A 15747-nucleotide genomic window follows, 5' to 3' on the forward strand; every position below is an offset into this window, starting at 1 on the left:
CACTTAACAAAGAGTTGCAGTTAGTTTCAGAGTGGGTGGCAAGGAATAAGTTAGTCCTAAATAGTTCTAAAACTAAAAGCATTGTATTTGGGACAAATCCTTCACTAAACCCTAAACCTCAACTAATTCTTGTAATAAATTGAGCAAGCTGAGGTGACTAAATTGCTTGGAGTTACCCTGGATTGTAAACTGTCATGGTCAAAACATATTGATACAACAGTAGCTAAGATGGGGAGAGGTATGTCCATAAGACGCTGCACCTACCTTCTTGACAGCACTGTCAACAAGGCAGGTCCTGCAGGCCCGAGTTTTGTCGCACCTGGACTACTGTTCAGTCGTGTGGTCAGGTACCACAAAGAGGAACCCCAGATAACTACAATTGGTTTAGAACAGGGCAGCATGGTTGGTTTAGAACATATGCATGTACATCTCTCATGGCTCAAAGTGGAGGAGAGATTGACTTCATCACTACTTGTTTTTGTAAGAAGTGTTGACATACTGAATGCACTGAGGTGTCTGTTTAAACTACTAGCACACAGCTCGTACACCCATGCATACCCCACAAGACATGCCATCAAAGGTCTCTTCACAATCCCCAAGTCAAGAACAGACTATGGGATACGCACAGTACTACATAGAGCCATGGCTACATTGAACTCTATTCCACATCAGGTAACTGATGCAAGCAGTACAATCTGATTTCAAAAACACCTTATGGAACAGCAGGGACTGTGAAGCAACACAAACATAGGCACAGACACATGCATACACACGTAGAGATGGATTTTGTACTATATATGAGGTAGGGGTGGAGTAGGGGCCTGAGGGCACACGGTCTGTGAATGTTTTGTAATGTTTTTAAAATTGTATAAACTGCCTTAATTTTGCTGGACCCAAGAAAGAGTAGCTGCTGCCTTGGAAGCAGCTAATGGGGATCCATAATAAATACAAATACCTTCGTTGGATGTGGCAGGGCTTGAACACTATTACGGACTACAAAGAGAAACCCAGCAGCAAGCTGCCCAGTGACGCGAGCCTACCAGACGAGCTAAATGCCTTTTATGCTGGCTTCGAGGCAAGCAACACTGAAGCATGCATTAGAGCACCAGCTGTTCCGGATGACTGTGTGATCACACTGTCCGTAGTAGATGTGAGCAAGACCTTAAACAGCTCAACATTCACAAAGACGAGGGGCCAGACGGATTACCAGAAAGTGTACTCAAATCATGCCCGGGCCAACAAGCAAGTGTCTTCAGTAACATTTTCAACCTCTCCCCGGCTGAGTCTGTAATACCTATGTGTTTCAAACAAACCACCATAGTCCCTGTGCCCAAGAAAGCAAAGGTAACCTGCCAAAATGATTACCGCCCTGTAGCACTCACGTCGGTAGCCATGAAGTGCTTTGAAAGGCTGGTTATTGCTCACGTCAACACCTTCAAGGCAGAAACCCTAGACCCACTCCAATTTGCATACCGCCCCAACAGATCCATAGATGACGCAATCTCAAACGCACTCCACACTTCCCTTTCCTACCTGGACAAAAGGAACACCTATGTGAGAATGCTGTTCTTTGACTTCAGCTCAGCGTTCAACACCATAGTGCCCACAAAGCGCATCACGAAGCTAAGGACCCTGGGACTAAACACCTCCCTCTGCAACTGGATCCTGGACTTCATGACGGGCTGGCCCCAGGTGGTAAGGGTAGGAAACAACACATCTGCCACGCTGATCCTCAACACTGGGGCCCCTCAGGGGTACGTGTTTAGTCCCCTCCTGCACTCCCTGTTCACCCACGACTGCGTGGCCAAGCACGACTTTAACACCATCATTAAGTTTGCTAACGATACAACAGTGGTAGGCCTGATCACAGATAACGATGAGACAGCCTATAGGAAGGAGGTCAGAGACCTGGCAGTGTTGGGCCAGGACAACCACCTCTCTCTCAATGTGAGCAAGACAAAGGAGCTGATTTTGGACTACAGGAATATGAGGGCCGAAAGGCCCCCATTAACATCGTCAAGACTGAAGTGGAGCACATCGAGACTTTCAAGTTCCTTGGTGTCCACATCACCAATAAACTATCATGGTCCAAACACACCAAGACAGTTGTAAAGAGGGCATGACAACATCTTTTCCCCATCAGGAGACTGAAAATATTTGGCATGGGTCCCCAGATCCTCAAAAAGTTCTACAGCTGCACCATCGAGAGCATCCTGACCGGTTGCTTCACCACCTGGTATGGCAACTGCTCGGCATCTGACCGTAAGGCGCTACAAAGGGTAGTGCGTACGGCCCAGTATATCACTGGGGCCAAGCTTCCTGACATCCAGGACCTATATACTAGGCGGTGTCAGAGGAAGGCCCAAAAAATTGTCAAAGACTCCAGTCACCCAAGTCAGACTGTCCTCTCTGCTACCGCACGGCAAGCGGTACCGGAGCGCCAAGTCTAGGACCAAAAGGCTCCTTAACAGCTTCTACCCCCAAGCCAAGAGACTGTTGAACAACTAATCAAATGGCCAGCCGGACTATTTACATTATACCCCTTTTACATACCCCTTTTGTTTTCACACTGCTGCTACTCACTGTTTATCATCTATGCATAGTCACTTTACAAATTACCTCGACTAACCTGTACCCCTGCACAATGACTAGGTACCGGTACCCCCTGTATATAGCGTCGTTATTGTTTTGTACATTTATTGTGTTACTTTTGGATTGATTAGATTTTTTTAACTCTATTTCTTGAACTGCATTGTTGGTTAAGGGATTGCAAGTAAGCATTTCATGGTAAGGTCTACACCTGTTGTATTCGCCTCATTTGACAAATAGAATTTGAGTAGAACTGGTCTGTCTGCCCAATATAAAAGGATCAAAACGAGCGGAGGAATACAAATAGCATAAACATCCTGGTTTCATTTGAGGACCAGGATGTTGACAGCTGTGCAATAAGGATTGCTAAATAGAGATTTTTGATGTACCGATTCCATGGTACAGGGTGTATGAGTTGATATAGGATGTTGCTATGGATGGTTACAATGTGTTTAGGGATGATAGGAAAGGCAAAGGTGGTGGTGTTGCTATTTACACAAATAATCTTATTTGTGTGTCTCTGTTAAAGGCTACTTCCAGTCCTAAACTATTTTAATTGTTGGCTTTAAATCTGCAGTTGTGTTCCAACTCAAGAATTACAGTTATAGGAATCTATCATCCACCTTCCGCCAAGAAGTGTGTACTAAACAAACTCACTGATTTAATTGCCATTTCTATTACACCAGAGGTGTTGATTGCTGGAGATTTTAATCTTGCATGGGGAACGCAGGATGCTGATTGTCTAAATAATTTTTGTACTAATCTAAATTTGACCCAGCTGATTACAAAGTCCACTCATTCAAACTTAAAAGGACCCTACAAAGTCGACTTCGATTGACCTCATAATTACAAATACTCCACATAAATATGCTGGGAGTGGGGTATTTGCTTTGGATATTAGTGACCACTGTCCTATTGCATGTGTCAGGGATATACGGATGCCTCGATCCAAACCTTGTTTTATCAACAAGAGAAATTTTTAACTTTTCAATGAACAGGCCTTTTTTGTGACATTTATTTTGGTGATTTTGATTGTATTGCATCTATACCTGACCCAGAGTTGGTTCTTAACCACTTTTCAAATGTATTGTAGATTAACATGCTCCCTTTAAAAAATGTAGAATTAAAAATTGGTTTTGCCCTTAGTTCAGTCCAGAGCTATCTGAAGTCATACACAACAGAGATGCTGCCTGGGCCAAAGCTAGATTCACAGACTCCCAGACCCAGACTGGCAGTCTTTTAGGCGGTTGTAAAATCTGTGTGTAAAACTAGTTAAAAAAGCAAAATCTGATTATTATGTTAATACACTATCTGAATGTACAGGGAACCCAGCAAAATTTTGGAAATCTGTTAAATGACTGAAGGGTTGTAAAACCCCTCTTCTCTCCCCCAATAAATTAATTTAGATTCTGTCCCTATTACTGACAAAATTTATATCATTAATGCATTTAATCGCCATTTTATCTCTGCAGGCTTTATACTTGAATGTATTTCATGCCTTAGTATTAAAAATAGGAGAAATATTGTTAAAGCAACGCTTCTGCCTGTATTGGATTTTGGTGAAATCGTTTACATGCATACGGCAACCTCCGTTTTAAAACCCTTGGACGCAGTCTACCATTCCGCAGTATGTTTTATCACAGGGACAATTTTAGGACTCATCATTGTAGTCTGTATAAAAATGTGGGATGGACCTCACTGTCTGTAAGAAGAGAGCTGAATTCTCATTTATTTATTTACAAAGCAATCTTACAGAAACTCCCTCCATATGTAACTTCATTAATTAAGATAAGAATAATAAGTTACCAAACCCGTTCACAGGAATAGATAACACTAGAGATCCCTTCAGTCTCCACAGACTTAGGAAAATCTACATTTAGTTTTTTATACCTAATTTGTGGAACAATAAGCAGAGTTCACTGCAGCTAGATGTACGTGCCACTCAGGCAGTTTAAATTATTGATTGAGGACCTCTATGTAGTTGAATGGGATTGCTTTTATTAAATGTTAATTTTTGTTAATTGTGTGCTGAATTATATTGTTTTATACACGTGTATGTTTTAATATTCTGTTTTTATTGTAATGTGTACAGGGCTCTCTTGTAAAAGATTTTTAATCTCAATGTGCCTTCCTGTTGAAATCAAGGTTAAATAAAAAAATAAAAATGACAAGATTCAAGACATCGTGCTTTTCAGCAAAGATTATTGTACAGAATTCTTACCACCAACAAAATGTTGAATATTTGGGGCATGCACTTGGGGCATGCAATCATTGCAGCTCTGCAGATTTTGTTGTGAGGATACAGAATCAATAGACCATTTGTTTTGGTATTGCTGAAAATGCATAACATTGATCTAAAATTGACCCTAGAAATAGTATTGTAGGGTCACCCCCGTGCTTCACTGTTGGGATGGTGTTCTTCGGCTTGCAAGTCTCCCCCTTTTTCCTACAAACATAAATTATGGTAATTACGGCCAAACAGTTCTATTTTTGTTTCATCAGACCAGAGGACATTTCTCCAAAAAGTACGATCTTTGTCCCCATGTGCAGTTGCAAACCGTAGTCTGGCTTTTTTATGGCGGTTTTGGAGCAGTTCTTCCTTGCTGAGCGGCCTTTCAGGTTATGTCGATATAAGACTCGTTTTACTGTGGATATAGATACTTTTGTTCTGGGATTGATTTGCACTTTTCGCACCAAAGTACGTTCATCTTTAGGAGACAGAACGCGTCTCCTTCCTGAGTAGTATGACGGCTGCGTGGTCCCATGGTATTTATACTTGCGTACTATTGTTTGTACAGATGAACGTGGTACCTTCAGGCGTTTGGAAATTGCTCCCAAGGATGAACCAGGTGTACAATTTGAGGTGTACACATTTTTTTTCTGAGGTCATGGCTGATTTCTTTTGATTTTCCCATGATGTCAAGTAAAGAGGCACTGAGTTTGAAGGTAGGCCTTGAAATACATCCACAGGTACACCTCCAATTGACTCAAATTATGTCAATTAGCCTATCAGAAGCTTCTAAAGCCATGACATCATTTTCTGGAATTTTCCAAGCTGTTTAAAGGCACAGTCAACTTAGTGTATGTAAACTTCTGGCCCACTGGAATTGTGATACAGTGAATTATAAGTGAAATAATCTGTCTGTAAACAATTGTTGGAAAAATTACTTGTGTCTTGCACAAAGTAGATGTTCTAATCGACTTGCTAAAACTATAGTTTATTAATTAACAAGAAATTTGTGGAGTGGTTGAAAAACGAGTTTTAATGACTCCAACCTAAGTGTATATAAACTTCTGACTTCAACTGTATATTATCTTTTCTGCATACTTTATATCTGGTATAGTCATTTAAATATGCACTATGCAGAAATAGTACTGCCATTTCCTGGTTGCAAAAAAATGTAATAGTTCGCCTAATTTTTGTTTATGCGACAAAACATGTAAGTATAGTGTAGAGAATCACTGTACCATCTAAACCGCTGTGAAATATATTTTCCACAACCAAAAATATTGTATTTTCAGCTGTTTGAAGCTGGTGTAGAAAACCGAAAGCATAGAAGTAGCGCACACAGAACAGATCTACAGCTTCTTAGACTGGCTTTCAATGAGAAGGACAGATCTATAATACACATTTCTATGTACATTTGGCCAGGTCGCCCAAAACGTTACATATTGCAGCTTTAAGTTAACCCTGAAAGTGTTATGTCCATCCGGAAAATGTGCAATGCACCAAAATGTGTATGCCGCGACCTTTATCTCTTTCCCTGCCTTGACCCACAGTTTGGGAAGCACTGGTCAAGGCTGCATACTGGTCTGTGTGGCGGCTGTCAAGTAAAGTATATTCCCTGGTCAGTGAGATGTAATTATGAAGTACTTATAGGGGCTGTAAAATAGTCTACACCCTTGTCTGTGTGGAGGCTGTAAAGTAAAGTCTACGTCCTGGTCAGTGTAGAGTACTTACTGAGGCCAGTGGTAGGTGGCGCCTGCGAGCCTGGCTGTGCCTGGAGATGAAGGAGCGTGCTGACAGGCGGTAGTGGTTGAGCAGGCAGGTGATCACCACCACCATCACCATCATCACCACCACGATCACCAGGATCTGCACAAACTCCAACTGGGCTGGAGAGAGAAGGGAGAGGTCAGAGCTAGTGGAAGTGGAATACTTGATGATTGTATCACCTAAGCTTCATCAACATATCATGTTTGGGAGCAACAGAAGTGAGAGGATACTATGTATTGGACCCTCTTTTAGTCTAGCTCCGGTTATTATATTGGATGTGCGTGAAACTCCCTTCATTCATAGAAAGTTGAAGAACCCAAGAGGACAGATAGGAGGATATGTACATTGCACAGTTTTTTGGGAAAGGGTGTTTGGGACATTTTGGGACCATGGTATTTGAAGACAACTTAGTCCGATGTTACAAAAAGCAACTTGCATAGGTCTATAGTGCATTCGGAAAGTATTCAGAACCCTTAACTTTTTCACATTGTTACGTTACAGCCTTACTCTAAAATTGATTAAATGTTCTCTTTTCTTCTCATCAATCTACACACAAAGCAAAAACTGGTTTGTAGAAATGTTTGCAAATTTGTACAAAATTAAAAACTGAAATATTACATTTACATAAGTATTCAGACCAGTTACTCAGTACTTTGTTGAAGCACCTTTGGCAGCGATTACAGTCTCTAGTCTTCTTGGGTATGACACCGCAAGCTTGGCATACCTGTATTTGGGGAGTTTCTCCAATTCTTCTCTGCAGATCCTCTCAAGCTTTGTCAGGTTGGATGGGGAGCATCGCTGTACAGCTATTTACAGGTCTCTCCAGAGATGTTAGATTGGGTTCAAATCCGGGTTCTGGCTGGGCCACTAAAGGACATTCAGAGACTTGTCCCGAAGCCACTCTTGCATTGTCTAGGCTGTATGCTTAGGGTCGTTGTCTTGTTGGAAGGTGAACCTTAGCCCCAATCGGAGGTCCTGAGCGCTCTGGAGAAGGTTTTCATCAAGGATCTCTCTATACTTTGCTCCATTCATCTTTCCCTCAATCCTGACTAGTATCCCAGTCCCTGCTGCTGAAATACATCCCAACAGCATGATGCTGCCACCACCATACTTCACTGTAGGGATGGTGCCAAGTTTCCTCCAGACGTGATGCTTGGCATTCAGGACAAAGAGTTCAATCTTGGTTTCATCAGACCAGAGGTGTGTGCCTTTGAAAATCATGTCCAATCAATTGAATTTACCACAGCTGGACTCCAAGTTGTAGAAACATCTCAACGATTATAAATGGAAACAGGATGCACCTGAGCTCAATTTCGAGTCTCATAGCAATGGGTCTGAATACTTATGTAAATAAGGTATTTCTGTTTTTTATCTTAATACATTTGCAAAAATGTATTAAAACCTGTATTCCCTTAGTCATTATGGGGTGTTATGTGTAGATTGATGAGAAAAAAAGAATATTTGTATCCATTTTAGAATAAGGCTGTAACGTAACAAAATGTGGAAAAAGTCAAGGGGTCTGAATGCTTTCCGAATGCACTGCATGTTTGGTAACCCTTCATTTTACAGCCCGGTAATTACTAGACAATAACTAGATAAATACCTATTAACAAAAAGTAAACACATGGTAACTATTTGGTCTCAAATGTACTTACTAGGTACCAAACAAGTACGTACTACATACTTAGTAAATACAAAGTAGCAAAATGTAATTATATAGTAGTCCTCTCAAGTCCCAAAGGTCAGTATTGAGGACCTTATACTTATAAGGTCCTCTATACTTACCTTTGGCCAAAAGGGGACTGCTATATAATTCAATTTAGTTATTTTTCATTTACTAAATGTAGTACTTCCTTGCTTGGTTCCTAGTAAGTATGTTTGGGTAGAGCGGGGATGATAAAGCAAAAATTATCGACACCGACATTGCCCTCCTACCGAAGCATTTGGCTTAGGTCAGTAATATTCCGTGATTTTGCTAAACAATGTTCCTGACCATTTTTTGTTCTAAAACCATTATTTTTGGTCAACAGTAATAGCCTATGCATTATGTTCATTCCTGCTATGAAAGTATCTGCCTGTCCCTGTTTCACTGTGGGCTGCCCTCTCACGACTGTGCGCACAGAGGAGGGACAGCTGCATTCTGATAAACACAAGCATATGACCATTGCTCAAAATGCAATTGCAAGAAAAATATGCTTTTCTTGTTACATAGAGGAGAGTCACAGCTGTCTGAGTATATCATTTATTTCTCACCTCTCAATATTGAGTTCATGGCACCACTTTCCAACCGGAGTAGGCTACGTAGTATGATTTTGATGCGCCCGCAGAGCCGAGTGGAACATGCCATTTGCACTGAATAGGCCCAAGTCAAGTAGCTTAGGCCTAGCACTGGAATGTTTTGTAGGACATTACATTTACTGATATATTAATCAATTAGTATACATGGCTATCTAGCAACAAGATCTTAGAGTTAGCAATCTACTAAGTGTTTTGAGTTTGCACTTTCTCAGGTGGTGAATAGGCTAATATAGCCTTTGCCAATAGGCCCATGCACAAAGATGTCGGCAAATTAATCTCTCAAGAGCCCAAAAAGAATTTGATCATTCTGGATCCTATTATGACAGGTTGCACATCAAAATATCAGTGATGCATTCCCGGGATATGTTAGATGAAATAGCTTAATTTTAATAACATAGCATACCATCTCAGTTGTCTTAATTGGCATAAAAATAAATCCTGCTGCTAATATTTTTTATTTTATTGATGTATTTATCATTAGATTAAAATAGTTACATTTATCTCTATAAAACGTTTTGTCCATATCGCCAAGCTATATATTTGGGACCAATATTTTGAAAATTATTTTGAAACAAACCCTTAGTATTCATAACAACTCTTAAAGTAGGCACATATGATATCCTACTCAATAGAAAAGCCAAACAGGAACTATTTTAAGTACCACATCATCAAAGATATGCAAGACATCAAGTATTATGACAGGTATGATGTCACTGATATGACAACTTATACTGTCATCATGACTGGCTGCTTCCAGTCTTATGACATGTTTGAATATTATCACCATAGCGCACGTGTGCGCGTGTAGTAAAATGAGTAGAGTTATTGGTCAGCTCAGAGGCTCTATTGATTCCGAGACGACGGGAGCTCTTATCCCAGAAGAGTTCACAACAGTGTCGAGGTGGACAGAGTAATCTTTGTTTGGAGACAGGGCAGGACAGCCTGACCTTCCCCTCCCCCCACGTGACCCTGGCAGACGGAGCACACAAACAGACCCAGAAGCAGACAGAGAAACACAAATGTAGGACTCCGCACGCGCACACACACACACACACTTTCTAAATCAGACATACTTTGTGTTCCTCTCACACTTCAACAGTCAGAGAGAGAGAGAGAGAAAGTTCACGGACAGCCCCACATAAAACATCCAGCAGGGACTTCTGCCCCAAGCAACAACTCAAACCAAACACAGACAGTCTAACTGAGCAGATAAGCAAAGCATAAGCTAACACAGTAGCTTCCTCTGTGAAACAGCCTAAAGTCATTTCCATGTAAAAGCACCAACATATGAAGTTCATAGGAGCATATGAAATTACGTGACAAAATAAAGCTGAGTCTATATCTTGGGGAAATGAAGGCATAGATACAAATTTCAACCATTATCCATCTTAAAAATTAGGCATAACTAACGGCTTTGATTTTTGTTCAAACAGATTGAAAAAGCTTCTTAGAAAACCCCTACCAGAAAATAGGTATTACAATTCATCAAAACACAATAATGTTGAAGACCCCTGCCAGCTAATATCACCACTTATATTTAGTTTTGGAGAAATGAATTGCCTTCTGTAAGTTTAAGCAACATTGCCTTGTACCTTGTAATTCTGTTACCAAAAACCCACATACAGTGCCTTCAGAAAGTATTCATAACCCTCGACTTATTCCACATTTTGTTGCGTTACAGCTTGAATTCAACATGGATTAAATAGATTTTTTTCTCCAACACCCATCTACACACAATACCCCATAATTACAAAGTAAAAAATAAATGAAAAACAGAAATATCTCTAACATAAGTATTCACACCCGAGTCAAAACACGTTAGAATCACCTTTGGCAATGATTACAGCTGTGAGTCTTTCTAGAATCTAGAACAACTTTTCACATCTGGATTGTACAATATTTGCACATTATTATTAAGAAAATTCTTCAAGCTCTATCAAAGTTGGTGTTTCATCATTGCTGGACCACCATTTTCAAGTCTTACCATAGATTTTCAAGCTGATTTAAGTAAAAACTGTAACTAGGCCACTCAGGAACATTCAACGTTGTCTTGGGTAGGCATCTCCAGTGTATATTTGGCCTTGTGTTTTAGGTTATTGTCCTGCTGAAAGGTGAATTTGTCTCCCAGTGTCTGTTGAAAGCAGACTGAACCAGGTTTCCTCTAGGATTGTGCCTGTGCTTAGCTCTATTCTGTTTCTTTTTATCCCACAAAAACTCCCTTGTCCTTGCCGATGGCAAGCATACCCATAACATGATGCAGCCACCACCATGCTTAAAAATATGAAGAGTGGTACTCAGTGATGTGTTGATTTTGCCCCAAACACAACGCTTTGTATTCAGGACATGAAGTTAATTTCAGTGCCACGTTATTTGCAGTTTTACTTTAGTGCCTTATTGCAAACAGGATGCATGTTTTGGAATACTTTTTATACTGTACAGGCCTCCTTTTCACTTTGTCATTTAGGTTAGTATTGTGGATAACTACAATGTTGGTGATCTATCCTCAGTTTTCTTCTATCACAGCCATTCATCTCTAACGGTTGTAAAGTCACCATTGGCCTCATCGTGAAATCCCTGAGCGGTTTCCTTCCTCTCTGGCATCTGAGTTAGGAAGGACACCTGCATCTTTGTAGTGACTGGGTGTATTGATACACCATCCAAAGTGTAATTAATAACTTCACCACATATTTAATGCCTGTTTTTTGTTTGTTTGAGGTAGTCATTCAAAAATAATGTAAAACACTATTACTGCACACAGGGAGTCCATGCAACTTATTATGTGACTTGTTAAAGCTGCAATATGTGACGTTTTTGGAAACCTGACCAAATTCACGTAGAAAGGTGAGTTATAGATCTGTCAATCTCATTCAAAGCAAGTTTAAGAAGCAGTAGATCTGTTCTCTGTGTGTTATTTCTATGCTTCTTGTTCTTAAGTTTAATTTTTGCGTCTTTTACTTTTGGTTTTGTACACCAGCTTGGTTATGGAAAATATATTTCACAATGGTTTAGATGGTACAATGATTCTCTACACTATTCTTGCTTGTTTTGTCACAAACTGAAATTAGGCAAACTATTCAAATTTTAGCAATTAGAAAAAGGCGTAGTGCATCATTAAGCACATTTTTACTCCTGAACGCATTTAGGCTCGGGGTTGAATACTAATTGACTCAAGACATTTCAACTTTTCAATTTTAATTAATTTGTAAAAATGTCAAAAAATATAATTCCACTGACATGGGGTATTGTGTGTAGGCCAGTGACACATCTCAATTTAAACCCATTTTAAATTCAGGCTATAACACAACAAAATATGGAAAAAGTGAAGGGTGTGAATACTTTCTGAAGGCACTGTATGTTAAATATATTTTCTAATGTCTATCCCCATGAGGAGAGAGGATAACAAAAGTTCACAGAAGTAACAAGTAATTAGTAAAACATTATTTAAGTGATTAAAACTCATAATTCTGTTACCAAATCCGTAACAGAATTACCAACAAATCTGTAACAGAATTACTGCAATTGAATTGGCTACAATGGGAAACCATAGTAGTCACAAACCAGAGTTGGGTCACCTGCTACTGTCCTTCCTTCCACTGGCATACTGTTATGTTCAGCTCATACCTCATTCTTTCTGCAGACATCTTTGAATCTTCATTTTGAGAAGATATTTAACAGTATTTAAGAGTTTTTGGAAAACATGGTCGCATAAACGGAGGGAGATTTTACTGTAATTCTGTTACCAAACTTTGCATCTGCACTGTTCTTCCAGTAAATGTGTTTTTGTGAAATGTACTGTGTAATTTCTTCAAAGTAGTTATTGTGCATAGAGTTGCATAGTTTGTTAAACTTTGAAAACAATGTTTTTGTTTTGTATACATTAAAGTGAAAAAGCTGAGTCTCAGTGTAATTCTGTTGTCATGGATTTGCCCCTAACCTATTCTATTCAAAACAACAGAGACCAAGCTATGCAGTGTGCTCATAACCCAGATACTGAAATGTTCTCGCAGGCTAGAGAGACTTGATAATAGTTTGTTCCAACATTCCAGAAGTCTTACCAGCGACTATTACACAACCATGTCTGACCTGCAGCTGCATTAAAGGAGAGTTTGCCATCCTCACACAACAACAAAGGCTTTTATCACGCTAGTTATACACAGACAACCACACAATTGGCAAAGAAACTCAAATTCAAGATGGTCTAGAAAACGAGATCAATGACTCATCGCATTGGACTTTTGACTTGGAAATAAAAAAAAACTAATGCATGAAGAGAAAAAACTAATGCATGAAGAGAAGAAACTAACTCCTGCAGATTTTACCCAATGATTAAAATCCAAGATAGACAAATATTAAAATCCAAGATAGTAACGATTAATGCACAACTCACCGCTACATTGAGTTTGTACGCAGTTATGGTGGTGGTGGGGACCCCCTGAGACCGGCTGCATCGTGTTACCCCTAATACCTCAACTTTGGCGAGAGCCCCAACCTGTGTGCTCACTGAGCAGAACGACACACACTGCGGCCCGCAAAGGTCTGCAGCCTTGTCCCCACTTTCTCACACACATTACTCGACACACACACAAAATGATTGTCCCCTACTGCTCCGAACAATAGGGTGAAAAAAAAATGTTTTCCAAAGGGAGAGGGAGAGTGGTGGCACAATCCAAAGAAAGACAGATGGGTCAGAGATGAAGAGAATAATGATGGGAGCGAGACAGAAAGAGGGAGAGAAAGACTAGACAGAATTACCAGAATTACTACGGCAAAGCACATTCATAAATATATATATATGTCATATATAGTACCAGTCAAAAGTTTGGATACATCTACTCATTCAAGGATTTGTCTTTATTTTTACTATTTACTACAATTCCACAAATTTACTTTTAATAAGCCACACCTGTTAATTAAAATGCATTCCGGGTGACTACCTCATGAAGCTGGTTGAGAGAATGCCAAGAGCGTGCAAAGCTGTCATCAAGGCAAAGGGTGGCTACTTTGAAGAATCTCAAATATAAATATCAAATATCTCAAACACTTTTTTGGTTACTACATGATTCCATGTGTCATTTCATAGTTTTGATATCTTCACTATTATTCTACAATGTAGAAAATAGTACAAAATAAAGATAAACCCTTGAATGAGTAGGTGTGTCCAAACCTTTGACTGGTACTTTATATACACATGCCACATTCATTCACGGCCTAAAATACACAAACCGGAGGATAATACGAATGTATGTTATGAGAAATCCTCGTTTCTCGGCCTCATTCCTCAATATTGACTTAAGGTAAATTCACGCTCATAAAACCAAAACACACCCCAACCCTAACCCCGGCTCCCACAAACAAACAGTGTTCTTGCTAGGGTCTCTCTACTAAAGCATCAGGGTTAATATATGGCCAGTGGCCTGTGCCAGCGACTATGCAAACCCACTGTCTGGAACGGCCCTGTCAGCTGCCGCACAGCCTTATTCCCTGACATGGTGCCCGGGGGCACGGACACACCAGCATGCACACACAGGGATGAGGCTCCACACAGATGGCAGGGCTAGCAGCAGGGCGACGTAGTGGGGCCAGTGTGTGCCAGGCAGGCAGAGAGGGTGGTAGGACTGCGTAGCTGGGCACATCACTCTCTATTGCCATACAGGCCTCTTTTTTCGAACTGTTAACAACGATGACATAGTGGTTGAGAGTATACTACAAAATAATTGATTCCTCGACTCCTTACACAGACTCCCGGTGCTGACTCCCATTTCTGAGTGTCAAGAGTAGAATCGACTCCTAGATTCAGTATTTTTGGAACGGAGCAGACTGTCCTTCCGAAAACACAATCAAACTTGCATCTTTCATTGTTAGCGAGGGACGGCGAGAGAGGGGAGGGGCACAGTAGGTCGGCACCAGGCAGACAGTCAGAAGTGTGCACTAGGCGTATCTATTTGCAATCAAAAGCTGTCTCACAATTTCTTGTTTCTTCTTTCAATGTCTTGTAACTTCAGTAAAGCAGTGCCTATCATCAATGAATAGGCTAGGATATTGAGATGAGCGAGATGCAATGCTATCACATAGTCACACCCTGTATCTGCTCATGTGCACAGGTTCGCTTCACACTGTTGACAGCATGGTAGCCAGGTACCAAAACAGTAGAGAAGTTGAGCCTTGTGCTTCAACACTCTTAGTTGTTGCGGAAATTGACCCACTATGCGGTATACTTTCTGCATCTACTTTATATCTGTAGCTCAGTTGGTAGAGCATGGTGTTTGCAACGCCAGGGTTGTGGGTTCGATTCCCACGGGGGGCCAGCACAGAAAAAAAAAGAAAAAAAATGTATGAAATTGTATGAAATGTATGCATTCACTACTGTAAGTCGCTCTGGATAAGAGCGTCTGCTAAATGACGTAAATGTAAATGTAAATATCGCTGAGTGTACTTTTTAAATTACAGAACTTTTCCCAGGCCTTTATAGCTAGTCGTGTAATGGAGGCTATATACGCAGGTATACCCACTTTTATTTCAGTGGGCATTGCATCTACTCACTTCTTAATACCCTCTGATGCGTATTAAAAAAAACTGAAACCTGTGACTTGTTTTATTTTTACTCCTTATTCTCCCCAATTTCATGGTATCCAATTGGTAGTTACAGTCTTGTCTCATCGCTGCAACTCCCGTATGGACTCGGGAGAGGCGAAGGTCGAGAGCCATGCGTCCTCCAAAACAGAACCCAACCAAGCCACACTGCTTCTTGACACAATGCCCGCTTAACCCGGAAGCCAGCCACACCAATGTGTTGGAGGAAACACCGTATACAGGAGTCGCTAGAGCGCGATGGGACAAGGACATCCCTGCCGGCCAAACCCTCC

At 40.5% G+C, this 15747-nt stretch overlaps 1 protein-coding gene across 5 annotated transcripts in view; it reads right to left on the reverse strand.

Annotated features, from left to right (window-relative positions):
• pmepa1 (prostate transmembrane protein, androgen induced 1) overlaps positions 1-15747 on the reverse strand; it is an 89789-nt gene that overhangs the window by 15928 nt on the left and 58114 nt on the right. For 4 of the 5 annotated variants that reach the window (XM_029776419.1, XM_029776418.1, XM_029776422.1 and 1 more), the window contains exon 2: positions 6551-6705. In XM_029776419.1, coding sequence (XP_029632279.1) covers positions 6551-6705 — 155 coding nt within the window. Of the gene's footprint in view, positions 1-6550; positions 6706-13271; positions 13496-15747 lie in introns of those variants that run through there. The other variant, XM_029776420.1, reaches the window with a different exon arrangement.

This window comes from Salmo trutta, chromosome 14, assembly GCF_901001165.1.
Source record: "Salmo trutta chromosome 14, fSalTru1.1, whole genome shotgun sequence".
NCBI lineage: Eukaryota > Metazoa > Chordata > Actinopteri > Salmoniformes > Salmonidae > Salmo > Salmo trutta.